Here is a 17,666-nt window from a genome sequence, read left to right on the forward strand (position 1 = left end):
TTGCTGACCTTCAGTCTTTCACCTCTTGGCAGCCAAGTCCAGGGGTGGAGCCCGGGTCAGGCGCTATGGGGAGGGCTTGCCTGAAGTGACCACTTACAGCTCTAGTCCTCAACTCTTGGATACCTGCCTGGAAGTTGGCCGACCTGTATCCAGTGACCTTGTAGGGCACAGGGAGCCCAGAGCACTCTCCCACTCCAGGGCCTTTTTCCCTATTTGTTCCTCCCGGGTTGCTTCTACCCCGCCCCTTATGGCCCTAAACTTCCTGGGCCGGAACTGTTAAGCTTTTTCCTGCACCAGTTAAGGGTGTGGGTGGCTTTTGACCTTAAGAGAGGAAAAAATGGAGCCCAGGAGGGCAGCGCCCAGGCTACCCAGTCAGGCCTCTTCTTCAGTGGGCGCAGGGTCAGCCGCCGAGCTCGTGTACCATCTAGCGGGGGCTCTGGGCACTGAGCTACAGGGGCTGGCACGCCGCTTCGGACCCGACGCGGCGGCTGGGCTGGTGCCACTAGTCGTGCGGGCGCTGGAGCTCTTGGAAAAGGCCGCCGTGGGGCCGGCTCCGGACTCGGTGAGTCACCGGCTCCTCCTTTTACCCCTGAGAGCCGGCAGGCCTAACCCTGAGACCCCTGGCTCCCCCAGCTGCAGGTGTCCGCACAGCAGGCAGAAGTGGAGCTGCGGCGGCTGCGCGAGGAGAACCAACGCCTCCGCCAGGAGCTAGGCTCCGGGCCGCAGGGTGAGTGAGGGTCCCACCGGAGCAGAGCGAGCTGGGGGCAGCCGGGGCCTGCGTACCCCAGAGATCGGTAGTGCTAAAGACACCCCTTCCTCAGAGGAGCGCGCGCTGCTCCGACAGCTCAAGGAGGTGACAGACAGACAGCGGGATGAGCTTCGGGCACACAACCGAGATCTGCAGCGCCGAAGCCAAGAGACCGAAGCGGTGAGGGCGGGGCCAGGCGGAGTGGGGTGGGGCCGCTACGGCCCTCGGAGCCCCGCCCCTAGCTCTCTCGCTCCACCCCCTAGCTGCAGGAACAGCTACAGCGCCTCCTGCTGATCAACTCTGAGCTGCGGCACAAGCTGGCTGCAGTGCAGACCCAGTTGAGGGCCGCCCAGGACCGGGAGAGGGAGCGCCAGATAGCTCAGGATGGCTCCAGCCAGCTGGCTAAAGAACAGAGCTTGGAACCTGATGCGGCAACCTCAGATGACCCGGTAAGAGACGGAGCGAAGTCAAAATACATCCCAGAGCTCACAGCATTCAGCAGTTGATGACCCAGCCTGGGTTTACCTGGCATGGATGTACCATGCAGTATAGAAGGTACCCAGGAAGTTGGAAGGTAGCAACAGCAGTTGTGTGCTATGTACACCTATGTAGCAGCAACTTTGTCCTCTAAGTTTTCCCAGCAGACACTTCCCATAATATTATTGTGAGCGCTGGGACTTAGGGAAGAGCTAAGACAGACTGCTCTCTGACCATTCCTGACCTTGTACAGGTGGATACTCAGAAGCAGCCAGGGAACCTTCCAGAAGCTGTCCAGTGTGGATTCAGCAGGGAAGAGCTTAAGCAAATCCTTCAGGAGCGGAATGAGCTCAAAGCCAACGTGTTCTTGCTCAAGGAGGAGTTGGCGTACTTCCAGCGGTGAGGGACTGGAAGCCAGGATGCCTGTTCCTGGTCACCCCACCTTATTTTTTGGATCGTTTATAGATCAGCAGTGACAATTGCCAGGGTCCTGCTCAGGCACTGGGAAGAAGTAACTTCCACAGTCCTTGCCCTTCTGGAACCTCACTCAAACAGGGCAGCACCAGGGGTCACCAAACTGAAGCAGCAAGCCTTATCCTTAGGAGGGGCCATCTAAGCTCATTTCAGAGGTGTTGGCGGTATAGAGCTTTCACGGGTTTCCAGGGGAAACAGTGAGCAGAGCTCAGGTACTTGATTGACACCTCCTGTTGGCCTTCCCACTTTCTTCCCTTCCTGCTTCTCTAGAGAGCTGCTCACAGATCACCGTGTTCCTGGGCTTCTGCTTGAAGCCATGAAGGTGGCAGTCAAGAAACAGAGGAGGAAGATCAAGGCCAAGATGTTAGGGACACCTGAAGAAGCAGAGAGCAGGTAAGATCCTGCCTCTGTGCTCACCAAACGAACCCCTTGGCCTGCTGCAGTTCTGCTGTGCCCAGTGATACAACTTAGCTGTGCCTGGCACCTCACTCAGCCTGCTCTCCAGCTGCCGTCCTTTCCTCTGGAATCCACTGCTCCCGCTTGCCCCGGCTGCTATGCCTCCTGCTGAAGAAACTGTCCATGCTACTTCTCCAGACTCATGTTTCCTTCCTTGGCTGGATCTCTTTACTAAAGGAAGCTATGCAGTCTTGTGAGGGGCTGTTGTCTGCCTGGTTATAAAGAGTCCCTGATCCCCTCACTGTCCCCTCTCCAGCCCTGAGGCCTCTGTAGTCACTCCATCCTCCCCTGATGTTCCTGAAAGTCCTTCAGGAGGTTCCACACAAGCTGGACTCATAGTATCCCTTAGGCCCTGATATACAGCCCTTTCATTTCTTTATCCTAGTGAGGATGAGGATGGCTCGTGGCTCCTGCTCTCCAACGACAAGGAAGATGTTCCCCTAGTTCCTGAGTCCAGAATCCAGAATTTGTATGTTGGAGGAGGGGAGGGAGGAAGGTGAAGGAGGGGCCTGCCTGGATCTTCTCCACTCTTTCTTTCCACTCCACTGCCTTTCACGCTGTTCTAAGATCTGTCTTCCCACCTGCTTCTCTGTCCTCTGTGCCTTCATTTCCCTGTGACCTATGCTGTCCTCTTTCCTCCAGAACCCCCTTTTCACCTTTCTGGACCCTCGGCCTGCATCCTTGACATCTCTGCCTCCCCGGCTCAATGCACCTCTCTTGGCTTCCCTTCCAGCTTTGGCTTATGGTATCGGGGTGAAACTGAGGCCCCTGAAGCCGAGACCAGCAACCCAGCTTCCAGCAGCCTACAGAAAGGAGAAGAGACCCCACAGCAACCCCACCTGCAGCCTGTGAACAGCCCTCCAGCCCCCAACTCCTGACTAGTCCCCTGCTTTCAATGAACATCTTGGTCTGAGGGCTTCAGCTATGCAGGAGGCTTAACTCTGGATTCCAGCTAACTGTGTGTGGATGTGTGACCTCAAATGAGGATGTGGCTCCCCACTTAAACCTCGCCTGTACTAGCTATGGTGGAACGTCAGCCTGTCTCCCATTCTTGACATCTCTGTACCACACTTTACAGACATAAAGGGATCTCTGAGCTCTGCTTTTCCCCATTGTGAGACAGAGGACTGCCTGCCTGCCTGCCTGCCTCGCTGGGGCTTGTGCAGGTGACCAGTGCAATAAATAACCATAATACCCCTAAAATGTTCTCAGTCTGTCTGTCTGTCTGTCGGTGGTCCATGTTAGGTCCCAGCCCTGCCAGGAACAATGGTGATGTTTCTTTAGAAGGTCTCCTCTGCTCCTCACTGAGGATAAGGAACGTCTCCTTATTTGGGGGGTATGGCTCCTACCCCCACCCTATTCCTTTGCCTATCTCTAGTGTTTCAGGGACCTGTGGCTTCAATCTTTTGGCCCTCTCCTGCCTAAATCCACTCAGTTTTCACCATCAGCCCTATTTTCCCTTTCGTTTCTATGTGCTAAGCTGCCTGCCCTCTCGGGGAGGTGCCTCGTAGCAGCCCGCCCCTCTATCCTGGCTTCCTCAGGAAAAGCCTTGGGAGGAAGCAGGGAGGGGGTTGGGAGCTGTGGGGACCAGATCAAACCAGGCCCTCCTACCATGCTGGCCGCCATGGGACTAGAGCTGGTGTTCTCACTGTTGCTGCTCTGGACTCAGGGGACCCAGGGATCCACGCTAGACCCTGCTGGTCAGCACGTCTGTAAAGGCAGCAGGTGGGTCTTCTGGGAGTCCGGCTGGTATGGTGGCTGACTAGTGTTGGGTATTTTGGAAAATAAAGAGGTGGGTGGGAGGGTCATGGGCCTCAAGAAAGGGACTTTGAGAGGCAGCCTGGCAGATGATAGATGGTCACGCAGATGGTGGGAAGGTCAGGGAAGGGAAAAAGGAGGGTTGGGGACATGGATACTGTGACTCATGGCCTGTGACACCGGGCTAGATTTCCTAAGTGGAGCTGGGGAAGACTCCCACATCTCAGCCAGCATCAGTGACCCACGCTATGGGGCTCTGCTGCCCCATTTCTACCCCACAGCCCCTCTGAGCTCCAGTGTTGTCCCGGCTGGAGGCAGAAAGATCAAGAATGCACCATCCGTGAGTAGCCAGGACAGTCCCCTTAGCCAAGGAAAAGGAAGGATGTGACCCAATGACAACCTTTCTACTCTATCTCCCCTCCTGAGCCCTGGAAACAGTGTCTATCCTGTGGCACATCACCCCTTAGTCTGGCACTAAGGATGGCTTTGAAGGGAGCAGAATCCCAGGGATGGGTGAGAGGGCCAAGGGTGTCCCTTACTTCTTTGTCCCCCAGTCCTTTCAAGCCCGGGTGGGGTGTTTTTCAGCCATCTGTGAGGGGCCTGATGCCTGCAGGAAAGAAGAGGTGTGCGTGAAGCCGGGCCTCTGTCGGTGTAAACCTGGATTCTTCGGAGCCCAGTGCAGCTCCCGTGAGTTTTAACGACTGAGTGGCGTTTCTGGGCAGAACTGGGTAAGGGGCAGGAAGTAGGCAGGGCTTGTAAAGATGTGAACATAAAATGGTAAGGCCCAAAATTACCCAAGCTTTGCTTAGAAAATGGGCTCAGAAATGAGAAGTGATCCTGGGAATGGCCCTGGGCTTTAACCTACAGCCAGAGAGCCCTGCTTATCCGGCACCTTCACTTTTAACTTCTTGGTGAAGACAAATAGATGCGAGGGCGTGGACCTGTGGTTCTCTACTAACTATACCTCATACTTGAATGGCAGGTAGAAGAAGGTGCCTGGAACCAGGCTCTCAAGGGCTGAGTGGCAGGCGCCAAGAATCCCTGGGTTGGAAAGGGCTATATGTACCTTCCTGCCACCCTGGTAGCCATCTTCTACCTAAAATTCAGATGCCAGCAATGGCCAAGGACAGGGGGACACCTTAGCAGAGAGAGGGAGGGGACATGAATGACATCCCATCCACCTGTGAGCTTGGGCACATCGATGTCCAAACTCAAGCTCTGTGTTCTGGAATGTGAAATAGAGGCTAAGCCAAGACTAAGGGTTTTGTCATCTGAATCTGGGGCCGGAAATAAGCTGAGTCCCAGGAGAGGCTGCCAGATGTTCTCAGGGTCTGTCCTTGGCTCTTGAGGAGCAAGACTGTGTCCTCTTCCTTGAGGAAGGGTCAGGACAAGGACCTGTGCCCAGACCTGAATCCGATTGTCTCCCATTCCTAACCTCACAGGCTGTCCAGGACAGTACTGGGGCCACGACTGTCGTGAGACCTGCCCCTGTCATCCACGTGGCCAGTGCGAACCGGCCACGGGTGATTGCCAATGCCAGCCTAACTACTGGGGCAGGCTCTGTGAGTTCCCCTGCACCTGCGGCCCCCACGGACAGTGCGACCCAAAGACAGGCTTGTGCCACTGTGACCCTGGCTGGTGGTCACCCACGTGTCGTCGCCCATGCCAGTGCAACCCAGCCTCACGCTGTGACCAGGCCACTGGAACCTGTGTATGCCCGCCGGGCTGGTGGGGCCGCCGCTGCAGCTTCAGTTGCAACTGCCACACCTCGCCCTGCATGCAGGACTCCGGCCGCTGCGTCTGCCTGCCGGGCTGGTGGGGTCCGGAGTGCAGTCGTAAGTGCCAGTGTGTGCGAGGCCAATGCAGCGTTACTTCTGGCCACTGTTCCTGCCCTCCTGGCTTCCATGGAATCCGCTGTGAGCTGCCTTGCAACCCTGGCCACTATGGGGCACAGTGCAAAGAAAGGTGAGCCACCCAACAGGGTAAGGGGTGAGCAAGAAATCCGACAAAGCCGGGGCGTGGTGGCACACGCCTTTAATCCCAGCACTCGGGAGGCAGAGGCAGGTGGATTTCTGAGTTCGAGGCCAGCCTGGTCTACAAAGTGAGTTCCAGGACAGCCAGAGCTATATAGAGAAACCCTGTTTCGAAAAAGCAAAAAAAAAAAAAAAAAGAAAGAAAGAAAGAAAGAAAGAAAGAAAGAAAGAAAGAAAGAAGACAAGAGTACTGAGGGGCAATCTCCAAAAATATATACAAGGCAAGGATAAAAGAAAAAATACCACACCCATGCATCTCGGAGTATTTATGCCTACTTCTCTTAGCCTATCAATGTTAAAAAGTCTTAAGACTTGATTGTGCTGCTCTTTCAGAGGGCCTGAGTAGTGTTCTTAGTTGTTCTCAGGACCCACATCTGTTGCCCTCTGCTGACCTGTAACTGTACTCATGTGTACATATCCCCACAAACACACACATATTCTTTTTTTTTTTTTTTAAGGTTTTTCGAGACAGGGTTTCTCTGTGTAGCCCTGGCTGTCCTGGAACTCACTTTGTAGACCAGGCTGGCCTCGAACTCAGAAATCCACCTGCTTCTGCCTCCCGAGTGCTGGGATTAAAGGCGTGCACCACCACGCCCGGCTCTTTTTTTTTTTTTTTTCTGAGCATAGTAGCATATGCCTTTAATCCCAGCTCTGGTGAGTAGAGGCAGATAAATTTCTGTGTGTTTTGAGGCCAGCCTAATTTACGTAGTTCTAGAACATCCAGAACTACATAGTGAAATTCTGTCTCAAAAAAAAATGTGTGTGTATGTGTGAGATATATATATATCCCCTGTAATCCCAGCACTCAGGGGGCTGAAGCAAGAGTGAAACTCTCAATAAAACGTTGCTGTCCAGCCTGTTGGGGCTGGGTAGGTCTCTAATGTCAGCATGTGGAAGGCAGAAGAAACATAAGATCACACATTAGACGTCAGCCCGTGTCACACACTGAGGTAGCAAGGCTGTGTGTAGGATCAATAGTAACAAAGCAGGGTGGAGGCAGGAGGATCACAACACAGCAAGTCTGAGGCTAGCCTGGGCTACATGGAGGCACTGTCAGTGATCCCCCTCCCACACAAAGTAGCAACAGGCTCTGTTTAGAAGAGAGAATGGGTCTGGGGATGCAGATCAGTAATAGAGAGCTGGCCGGGCAGGCACTAAGCCCTAGGTTCGGTTTCTAACACCAGAAAGGTCAGGGGGCAAAATGTAGAGCAAGACATTATATCCCATAATTCATAGTGAGTATTTGAAACAACCTAAGTCAAAGTATAAGCAAGACAACACAGACTAGGCCTTAATAAGGATTTATTTATTTATTTATTCATTATAAGTACACTGTAGCCCTTTTCAGACACTCCAGAAGAGGGAGTCAGATCTCATTAGGAATGGTTGTGAGCCACCATGTGGTTGCTGGGACTTAAACTCAGGACCTTCGGAAGAGCAGTCAGTGCTCTTAACCACTGAGCCATCTCTCCAGCCCCTTCCTTGTTTTCTTGCTTGCCTTGTTTTCTTTCTTTCTTTTGTTTTGTTTGGTTTGGTTTTGGTGTGGGTTCCAATCTCTTGTGGCTTAGGCTGACCTCAAACTCCTGATCCTCCTGCCTCCACCTCCCAAGCCCACATACCGCAGCAGCCACACAGCTCCTCCCCACCCCTTTTCTTTGATATTTTTGAGACAGGTCTCATTCTATAGCCCAGACAGGCCTGGGACTCACTATATAACCCAGGCAATCTTTCCTCCTCTATTTCCTGAGTGCTGAGATTCCAGGTCCAAGCTGCAACTCCCAGTTTGTAGTAACCACCCTCCCCTACACCCCACCGCCAATGCTATTCAGAATCAGAAAAACTGCTTTTTTTTTTTTTAAGACAAGGTCTTTTTGTGTATCTCAGGCCACTGTTCACTTTGCAGAGGTCTTCCTACCTCTGCTTCCATCCAGAGTGCTGGAATTGTGAACATGGACCACCACACCCAGCTCAGCTAAACTGATTTTGTGATTATCCTTTCTCCCTGATAATGGATCCCAGAAGATCAACTATCAGCAGAGAGGAATCAAGTTCCTATTAGCATCACTGGAAAATCAAGATGAATTACTCCTGAAACTAACCATCATGATGAAATAATTTCTATTTTCTTTATCTTTTCATTTATTTATTTTTTGAAATTTAAAAAAAAATCCTTATTTTTATTTTACACATGTGAGTGTTTTTCCATCATGTATGTCTGAACACTAAATGCATGTAGATTCCAGAGGGGGACACGAGGTCCCCTAGAGTTGGAGTTATATACAGCTGTAAGTCACCATGTGGGTGCTGGAAACTGAACCCTATACCAACGATGATTTTCAACCTTACTAAAGCTTCCACCCTTTGATACAGTTCCTCATGATGTGGTGACCCATCCAGCCATGGAATTATCCTCATTGCTACTTCATAACTGTAATTTTACTACCATTATGAATTGTGATGTAAATATCTGGTGTGCAGGATATCTGATAAGTGACCCTTGTGAAAGGGTCTATCAGCCGGGCTTGGTGGCACACACCTTTAATCCCAGCACTAGGGAGACAGAGGCAGGCGGATTTCTGAGTTTGAGGCCAGCCTGGTCTACAAAGTGAGTTCCAGGATAGCCAGGACTATACAGAGAAACCCTGTCTGGACAAAAACAAATAAACAAAAAAAAAACAAAAAACAAAAAAAAAAAAAAAAGAAAGAAAGAAAGAAAAGAAAAGAAGAGAAGAGAAGAGAAGAGAAGAGAAAAGAAAAGAAAAGAAAAGAAAAGAAAAGAAAAGAAAAGAAAAGAAAAGAAAAGAAAAGAAAAGAGAAAAGAAAAGGGTCTATAAATGCCCTTAGAGGGGTCGTGACTCACAGGCTGAGAACCGCTGTTGCTCTACAAGGACAGCAACTGTTTCTAACTATTGAGCCATCCCTCCAGCACCTATATGTTTCTTTTTGAGACAAGATCTCTATATAGATCAGGTTGACTTCAAACTCAGAGATCTGCCTGCTTCTGCCTCTGCCCTGTTACATGATTTTTCTGGTGCTGGAATTAAAGGCCTGTACCGTAACTGCCAGCATTATTTGGCTCTTAAAAAGACAGAATCTGGCTGGAGAGATGGCTCAGCGGTTAAGAGCACTGATTGTTCTTCCAGAGGTCCTGAGTTCAATTCCCAGCAACCACATGGTGGCTCACAACCATCTGTAATGGGATCTGATGCCCTCTTCTGGTGTGTCTGAAGACTGTTACAGTGTACTCCGATACATAAAATAAATAAATCTTTAAAAAAGAAAGAAAGAGGCAGGCTTGGTGGTGCATGCCTTTAATCCCAGCACTTGGGAGGCAGAGGCAGGCAGATCTCTGAGCTTGAGGCCAGCCTGGTCTACAGAGTGAGTTCCAGGACAGCCGGGCCACACAGAGAAACCCTGTCTTGAAAAAACCAAAACCAAACCAAAACAAACCAAACCAAAACAAAACCAAACAAAAAGAAGGAAAGAAGACAGAAGCTTGGATGGCTGGAAAGATGGCTCAGCAAAGAAGAGCACTGGCTGCTCTGCAGAGAACCAGGGTTTGAGTCTCAGCACACACATGATGGCTTGAAATCATCTGGAACTCCAGTTTCAGAAGAGCTGAAGCTCTCTTCCTGCTTCCTTGGTCACCAGGCACTCAAGTGCTGTACATACATATACGCAAGCAAATTACCCATACACATTTAAAAAAAGAAGGAGGAGGCAGAGGAGGAAGAAGAGGAAGAGGAGGGTTTCTACTGGCTTCAAAAGCTGTACCGTGTGTGTGTTCAAGAAGACTGTAGACTTTTTCATTATAGTTAAACTAATTTACCCTTAAAAATTAAATAAAAAGGGAAAGGGTCTCTGTAGATTCCCCAAGCTAGTCTCAAACTCCTGTGCTCTAGTGGCTTTCCTCTTACAGCCTCCTGAGCGGTTTCTTTTTTTGTTTGGTTGGTCGTTTTTGTTTTTTGAGACAGGGTTTCTCTGTGTAACCCTGGCTGTCCTGGAACTCACTCTGTAGACCAGGCTGGCCTTGAACTCAGAAATCCACCTGCCTCTGCCTCCCAAGTACTGGGATTAAAGGCGTGCGCCATCACCGCCTGGCACCTGAGCAGTTTTTTATATGACATTGTGTCTCTGTCCCTAGCCACTCGGTCCTAAACTCAGAGATTGTGTGGTATGGGAAACAGAGCAGAGAAAGGGGGACAAGAGGGCTGAGTGGGAGGGAAGTGAGGGGTGGGAGGGAACATGGCTGCTCTGGCTGAGCTGGTGGCTCCCAGCATCCTTTGTGAACCCAGGGAAGGATGAGTCACAGAGCAGGGAGTCAGGAGTAAGCTAGAGACCTGGAATTCCCTCAGAGACCATCTGCCCAGCCTTTCCAGTGTACAACACAGAGAAACTGAGGTTTTAGCTTGAGTGGTCCATCTGCGACCCAGATTTCTCCAGTGCCCCGAGATCTGACAATGTGGGCCATTCACAGGCTGGAAGGTATGGCTCTCCGTCTGATCCCAGGGCTCCCATGATCTCTTTCTCTTGCCAGCTGTGGCCACTGTGAGCTGAATGCCACATGCTCTCCAGTCACCGGCAACTGTGAGTCCTGCAAGCCAGGCTGGAACGGTACTCAGTGCAAGCAGCCATGTCCTGCAGGCACCTTTGGTGAGAGGTGCACTGGGCAGTGCCCCCGCTGCCGGCTTGGGGAGCCCTGTCAAGCGGAAACTGGGCACTGCCAGCACTGCGACCCCGGTTGGCTGGGGCACAGGTGAGGGAGGGGCTACCTTGCTCTGAGCACATTTTTCTCCTCCACCCCTCCTCCCAGATGTTCTTCCCCGGAGGACCTTCACTTCTATAAAGTTTACATTCACCCAGCTCAGGGACTGCCTCCTGGCCAGGCTGAAGAGGAAAGGAGGTTCTGGAGGGGCTCTGAGAAGGGTGTACATCTAGCTGCCTCCTCCTTAGTCCTTTCCTTATCCCTCAGGAACCTGTAGTTTGTCACCCACTTGGGTTTGGCTCTAGCTTCAAGGCCATGTGCACTTGATCTTTGCGGCAGGGGAATGGACCTTTCGGGACCCCATGTCCAAGAAGATGGGAATTGTTGTAGGACCTTCCTGCCCTCCCAATTCTGAGTCGTGCTTCCCTCGTGTAACCTCAGGTGTGAGAACCCTTGTCCCCTTGGCACCTTTGGGAAGGGCTGCAGCTCAACCTGCCCTGCCTGTGCTCAGGGGACTTGCGATGCCGTGACTGGGGAATGTGTCTGCAGTGCTGGCTACTGGGGGACCAGGTAAGGACAAGGCCTTGGGGGGACACAGGATTATGGGAGATGAGGTCAGACCTCTGTGTAATGTTTCTTAAATGTCCCCCACTGAGTCTCTCCACTTCCCAGAAACCCTCTCTCCCACCCTGTAATGAGGGTGTTAGTTCTGTCGTGTGGGGTGGCACCTTCTGAGGAAACTCGGGCGCTAATCTAAAAGGACTAGAAAATAAATGAAACTTTTTAAAAGGAAAGAAAAAATAATAATAATTTTAAAAAGTATTTGTTTGTTTATTTATTTATTTATTTATTTATTTATTTATTTTATGTATATGTGTCTCTTCAGACACACCAGAAGAGGGCATCAGACCCTACTGAAGATGGTTGTGAGCCACCATGTGGTTGCTGGGAATTGAACTCAGGACCTCTGGAAGAGCAGTCAGTGCTCTTAACCACAGAGCCATCTCTCTAGCCCCCTAAAAATAATTTTTAAAGGGAAAGAAAAATATCTGAAGAAAAAAATGAGTTGGTGCCTCATTCAGATGAAGATTTGCTTAGGGGTGGGACCCAGATCCCACTGACGCCCCTCTCTAGTTCTTCGGGTATCAAGCAGTCAGCGACCCCAGGCAGATGTCTATGTAAAGAACAGCACATAGGGTCATGTGAAGAAGACCTGTTTTACAAAGAAAGCGATGGAGGTCCAGGGAGTTAGGGGCAGGGCTGGTCTTGATGCAAGGCATCTTGCTTCTCCCACATTAAGGCTGAGGGCTGAGGGCTGTCACCCAAAGTCTCTCCAGTGAAGCACTCTCAACACTAAAGGGCCACTTAGGATGTGACTTAGAAGTCAGAAAGGTCTCCTGACAGAACCCAGGAACAGCATCCAGAAATTACCTTACCTTCCCCTCTGCGGTGCCATTCTTTAGCCTGCCTTTCCTGTTATGTATCCCTAGCTGCAACAGTTCCTGCCCAGCTGGCTTCCACGGAAACAACTGCTCTATGCCCTGCCAATGCCCAGAGGGGCTCTGCCACCCTGTGTCTGGGACCTGCCAGCTGGGTAAGTGGGGAGAGCACGGAGGAACATTTGGTCATTTCCACGGGCTGCAGGGAAGGAGCGGGCACACTCCAGAGACAGGAGCCTCAAAGGCCCTAAACATGTCACCATCTCCCGTGTCCCTAGGCCGTCATGGTAAGAACGCCCTCATTGTGGGCATCCTGGTACCTCTGCTGCTGCTCCTCATGGGCATCGTCTGCTGTGCCTACTGCTGCTCAGGAACCCGACTGGACCCCAAGGACAGGTAAACACTGGCCGTTATGCATGTTCCTTTGGGGGTGGGGGGGGAAGGGCTGAACTTTTCACTCTTCAGGGAGTGACACAGACTAAAGCCTGGAACTGCATGTCTTTCTGACAAGGAAGTGTCTGCGTCACATGGATATGAGCAGGGGTACTGGGTGGCAGGAGACTCAGAGTCAAACCTGTGGCAGAAGGCTGAGCTCATGATAGCGCTGCGAGGGCTGGGACAGAGGAGAACCCACACAGCTCAGCAGAGAAGGGAAGAAACAAGATTTCAAACCGTCATGAAAGGGAGGGACAGAGAGGTCCGAGCCGTGGTTTTGCAGAGGGAAAGACCTGAGGAATAGATTATGGAGGAAGGGCCAGTGAGGCCCAGGAGTTCATCCTCGCATCTCTTGGTCCCTTGGGCCTACCACATCATGGGAGTCTGGAACAGGGAATGTGGTGATGGAGGGTTCATTTCTTCAATTTACAAAGATGCTCAGGCTCATGGGGTCTCAGCTGCTTTGGGCTCACACGGAGGCCCTGCCTGGCTTTTTGGATTCTCTGCCCAGTGTTCTTTCTCCTCCATCATGCTAGGAATGAGAGCTGGGGCTTGCTCATGCTAAGCAAGTGCTCTACCACTGAGCTTACCTGCAGTCTTGTTTGTTTGCTTGCTTTGTGATAAAATACCTTACTCTGTAGCTCAGGCTGTCATGAAGTGGATACCTTCATTCCTCAGCCCCTGGAGTGCTAGGAGTCTAGGAATGTGTCACCATATTAGACCCTGATCCTTGATTTGGTCCGCTGTGCTGTAAGGCATTCATAATGAGCATATTGGCCTACCCCCTACCCTCCAGAAGAAGATGAGGACCTATCCAAAGGCTGTCAGAGAACTCTGACAAACTGTCACTCCAGTTTGGAGATGCAGTAGAGTGGGTGGTGAAGAGTAGTATTCGGCCAGGATGAGAGTCCTAAGAGCTACATTTCTGAGAAACCACTGCAGGTATTTAGTCTTAGTACTTGGTTCTGGGCCGTGCCAAACCCTCTGTCAGATTTACAACGGAGGCCAAGAAAAGTGAAATCAGAGCCGACATGGATACCCAGACCTGCCTGTCTCTATCTAGAGCAGTGGTTCTCAACCTTCCTAATGCTGTGTGACTCTTTGATACAGTTCCTCTTGTTGTGGTGACACTCTCTGCCCCAACCGTAAAATGATTTTCATTGCCATTTCACAACTGTAATTTTGCTACTCCTTTTGAATCATAATGCAAATATTTGGAGATAGAAGTTTGCCAAAGGGATCGCGGCCTACAGGTCCAGTGATCTGGAGCTGTGTTGCCTTCTGTGACTTAGATTTTGGACTCCATGTTTTGGATTTTATTCTGTCATCAATATGCAAAGCCGCCGAAGTAGATGTGGGCACCTGAAACATCCTGCCAGTCTGACATGGATTCCCTTAGGTCTTGTACACTGATCACCCTCTCTTTGCCACACTCTCAGGCCTGAGAGAAATGGGGCTGCCTTTTTCAGAATGAAGCAGCAGGTATGGGGGGCCCTCACCAACTTGGGCTCGGCACTGCCCTGTGGCTCCCTCAGTAACTACAAGCTACCCTGGGTGACAGGTAAGTGGGCACTGGGAATCAGGGACAGGAGTCTAGGGCTAAGGTGGGACAAGGCTTCCCATGAGGCCCCATGCCTGACCTGAACCCCCTGCAGTTTCTCATCACGATCCAGAGGTCCCCTTCAACCATAGCTTCATCGAGCCCCCCTCTGCCGGCTGGGCCTCTGACGACTCCTTCTCTTCTGATCCTGACTCTGGAGAAGAGGACGAAGCTCATGCCTACTTCGTGCCGCCTCGAGAAGGTAGCCTTGCCCACCACGGTGGCACCTTCTGTGTTCCTTTGGCAGATGTCTGTCCGCGCTTATTTTCTTCCACTTGCTGTTTCTGGCTCTGAGAACAAGTTCAGAACAAAGAAACATCCTGTCCTCACAGAGCTTGTAGTGAACAGCAAAAAGGACAATGCCACGCTGGGTATGGTGGCACATGCCTTTAATCCCGGCATTTGGGAGACAGAGGCAGGTGGATCTTTGTGAGCTTGAGGTCAAGGCCAGCTTGGTCTACATAGTGAGCTCCAGGAGAGCCAGTAGTGTGTAAAGAGGCCCTGTCTCAAAATAAATAGAAGGATGGATGGATGGATGGATGGATAGAGATGTAAAAAGATATGTCACCTGACAGTAGAGGACAGAATGTGTCATCATTGCTAAAATTCCTTCCCAGAGGGAGACATAAGCAACCTCTACCCTTCTCCTAAAATGAAGGTCCCAACAACATACAGAGGCACGATGCCACCAAAGCTTGTTCTGGGAACCAATAAATTTATTATGTTTTCATATAGAACATAGGTAAAGGGCTATTTACAGGGTACGGGCGCTCCTCCCAGCAATAGGCCATATCTAGAAGGCCTTCACCCATAGGGATGTGGGCTTACCCAGCCACATGATGAAGCCTTCCTCTCCTATATATTCTGCAGCTTATATATTCTGGCCCCTCCCCATAGGCCTCATGCAATTAAGGTAGAGTTGCATACAACAGGTCATCAGGAGGGCTGGGGGCTCAGGTAAATGCCTCTTAACCCATCTCTCCATGAGGGGGTGGAAACAGTCAGCAAACCCAGCTGGGATCATCTTTTTCCAAGTGCACAGGTGAACACTCCAACATGGTAGTTGCTAGGCTCAGAGGACAGCCACAACTGTCATGCTTTAGTGGGGCATACAAACAAAAAGGAGGGACTCTGAAGCTACCCATGCCTGGGGTAACTGGGCTTAAGGAATGTGCCTGTTAGTAATAGCTGTGTGTGTCTAACCAAATCAGTAGGAATTGGCTAAGCGAAAATTCGGCAGTAGTAATGGTGTTTTGGATAAAATGCAGTGTGCAGTGGATCAAAGCAAGGATGGGTAAAGAGAAAAGAGCGAAGGAGAGGTATCTACTACACCAGTCTCTCCCCTGCCTCACTCTTCCCTGCCACATCTTGAGGCCTCTGGAAAGATTAGAGCAGTGTCCCCGGCTGAAGTTCCCCTGTTTTCTCCCCTGCCAGAGATGGTCCCTATGGCCCAAGAAGAGTCACCAGAAGCCAGCCTTCCTGGAGGCTCCTTCCCTCCCCCTGAGGATGCCTCCACACCATTCCCCATTCCACGTACCTCCAGCCTGGCTAGGGCCAAGAGGCCATCCGTCTCCTTTGCTGAAGGCACGAAGTTTGCACCACAGAATGGCCGAAGCTCTGGGGATCTCTCCAGCCCCATACGAAAACCCAAGAGACTCTCCAGAGGTGCTCAACCCCGTCCTGAAGGGCAGGAGGCGGAGGAGTCTACAGGCCCAGAGCAAGTGAACACAGAGGAGGATGCTCCTACGGCCACAAGCTCTGGAGATCCTGCCACTAGTCACGGCCAACTTCCACCTGGTAGCCAGATGGTAGCTGAGTGTGCGGAGACCACTGATGGAGGCATCCAGGAGAGCTCAGGATCTGTGGCCACTATCTATATGCTGGCAGGGACACCTCAGAAACCTGAGGGTCCTGTCTGGTCTGTCTTTCGTCGTTTGGGAAACTACCAGAAAGATCAGATGGATCCCAAAGTAAAGAGTGCTATCCCTAAGCCTCTGCGCCGATCTCTGGGTCGGAACCAGGCCAGCGCTGGCTCAGCTCCAGGTGCTGTGCTCTCCCAGGCCATGGAGTCCACCGCAGTTAGACCAGAGGAAACACCCAGAGGTCTGGGAGATGGCATTGAGAGCTCAGGGACTGTCCAGGAGCCAGACGCTGGAGGCAGTTCCCTGGAACAGGATTCCCAGAAGCAGGCGGAAGAGAAGGAGCAAGAGGAGCCCCTGTATGAGAATGTTGTGCCCATGTCCGTGCCGCCACAGCACTGAGGACCTTGGTGAGTTCCCGGGAAGCCTGTGGATGGGGATGCAGGGAGAGCGGGATGCTGAAGCTGCTGTGGACCAGATTGGGCTTTGTGCCTGAAAATGATGCCATAGCTGTGACAGACTAAACAGAAACTCTGCCGTGAAAGAGGCAAGGGTTAGAGGCCAGCTGGTTGTGGGTCTGGCCCTAGGTGGGATTGGAAGGCCTGAGCGGAGACCAAGGTCAGAGGAAGGAGGAGACGGCGACAGGGCTTTTCCTCCATTGTTCTGAATTCTGTCCTGAGACTATTCTTTTCCATCTCTTCAAAACATTTTTTTTTTCTGAACTGGAAAACAACCTAAATGTTTGATGATAAAGATTGATTAAACAAATATTTCTTTTAGAAAATTAATTAATTAATTTATTTGGGGGGAGAGTGTGTACCACAACCTGCCCGTGGAGGTCAGTGGTCAATTCTCGGTGGTTCCTTCATCACCTCATGAGTCTAGAGATAGAACTGGGGCCTGTGACCTAAGTGGTTCTAACCATCGCACTAGCCATCCTTTTTTGAGGCAGGGTCTCTCTTACAGCCCGAGCTGCTCTCAGACGTGCTCTGTGGCTGAGATTGCCCTTGAGTTTATGATCCTCTTGTCTATACTTCCCCAGTGCTGGCTTGAACCACCTGAGTTGTCTGTTTTCACAGAGCTCCATGCATGGTTAAGCAAGCATGCTACCAAGCGAGCTACACATCAGCTCAGCCGAACAAGAGATTTCTTATGGTTGGTTTCTACACAGAGGCTAGATACGTTATTCAAAAATATGTGCTAGGCAGATCTGGAGAGATGGCTCAGGGGGCGAGAGCTCTGACTGCTCCTTCAGAGGAGCTGGGTTTGCTTCCCAGCAACCACACGGTGACTCAAAGCCTGGCCTCTTGAGGACATCAGGTGTGAAGTTGCTTACAGAACACTCATGCATGCAAAACACACATACATATGAAATACCCTTAAAGATTTAAGAACTTGGCAGGTGAGAGTATAAAGTCACTAACAGGTTGGAGAGCACAGAGCAGTTCCTGCCATCCATGGCTGTTTCTTTGGTGCTGGAGACCGGGCACAGGCTCTTACTCCTACTCGGCAAATTTTTTTTTAATGCCAGACTGTGATGGTGCACGCCTTTGATCCTAACACTTGGGAGGCAGAGGCAGGCAGATCACTTGAGTTTTGAGGCCAGCTTGGTCTACAGAGCGAATTCCAGGACAGCCAGGGCTACACAGAGAAACCCTGTCTCAAAAACAAAACAAAACAAA

The 17,666-nt window shown here is 51.2% G+C and overlaps 2 protein-coding genes across 3 annotated transcripts; both read left to right on the forward strand.

Moving 5' to 3' along the window:
* Positions 1 to 283: 283 nt before the first annotated feature.
* On the forward strand, positions 284 to 3,358 carry Rilp (Rab interacting lysosomal protein). Its single transcript, NM_001029938.2, has 8 exons — positions 284 to 562; positions 634 to 727; positions 822 to 928; positions 1,012 to 1,197; positions 1,479 to 1,624; positions 1,970 to 2,092; positions 2,541 to 2,624; positions 2,889 to 3,358. Exons 1-8 carry the CDS (start codon positions 338 to 340, stop codon positions 3,031 to 3,033), a joined length of 1,110 nt encoding a protein of 369 aa, NP_001025109.1. The 5' UTR covers positions 284 to 337; the 3' UTR covers positions 3,034 to 3,358.
* Positions 3,359 to 3,678: 320 nt separating this feature from the next.
* On the forward strand, positions 3,679 to 16,772 carry Scarf1 (scavenger receptor class F, member 1). Of its 2 annotated transcripts, NM_001004157.2 has the most exons (11): positions 3,731 to 3,880; positions 4,195 to 4,253; positions 4,499 to 4,600; positions 5,356 to 5,878; positions 10,484 to 10,702; positions 11,093 to 11,221; positions 12,142 to 12,245; positions 12,369 to 12,486; positions 13,965 to 14,086; positions 14,181 to 14,327; positions 15,560 to 16,770. In NM_001004157.2, the coding sequence occupies exons 1-11, from the start codon at positions 3,768 to 3,770 to the stop codon at positions 16,384 to 16,386; spliced, it is 2,463 nt and encodes an 820-aa protein (NP_001004157.2). In that variant the 5' UTR covers positions 3,731 to 3,767; the 3' UTR covers positions 16,387 to 16,770. The 2 variants fall into 2 exon arrangements, 1 of the variants encoding a protein (NP_001004157.2); XR_001780022.1 differs by having other exon boundaries at positions 3,679 to 3,880; positions 13,818 to 14,327; positions 15,560 to 16,772.
* The last annotated feature ends 894 nt before the right edge of the window (positions 16,773 to 17,666 follow it).

Source organism: Mus musculus, chromosome 11 (genome assembly GCF_000001635.26).
Source record: "Mus musculus strain C57BL/6J chromosome 11, GRCm38.p6 C57BL/6J".
NCBI classification, from domain to species: Eukaryota; Metazoa; Chordata; class Mammalia; order Rodentia; family Muridae; genus Mus; species Mus musculus.

Excerpts from the sequence above, each read along its gene's own strand:
- Scarf1 (NM_001004157.2), top strand. The coding sequence starts at position 3,768 with ATGCTGGCCGCCATGGGACTAGAGCTGGTGTTCTCACTGTTGCTGCTC. Across the intron at positions 11,222-12,141 it reads GCTGGCTACTGGGGGACCAG|CTGCAACAGTTCCTGCCCAG; the intron begins GTAAGGACAAGG and ends ATGTATCCCTAG. Across the intron at positions 14,087-14,180 it reads CAAGCTACCCTGGGTGACAG|TTTCTCATCACGATCCAGAG; the intron begins GTAAGTGGGCAC and ends AACCCCCTGCAG.
- Rilp (NM_001029938.2), top strand. The coding sequence starts at position 338 with ATGGAGCCCAGGAGGGCAGCGCCCAGGCTACCCAGTCAGGCCTCTTCT. Across the intron at positions 2,093-2,540 it reads CCTGAAGAAGCAGAGAGCAG|TGAGGATGAGGATGGCTCGT; the intron begins GTAAGATCCTGC and ends TCTTTATCCTAG. Across the intron at positions 2,625-2,888 it reads GAGTCCAGAATCCAGAATTT|CTTTGGCTTATGGTATCGGG; the intron begins GTATGTTGGAGG and ends CTTCCCTTCCAG.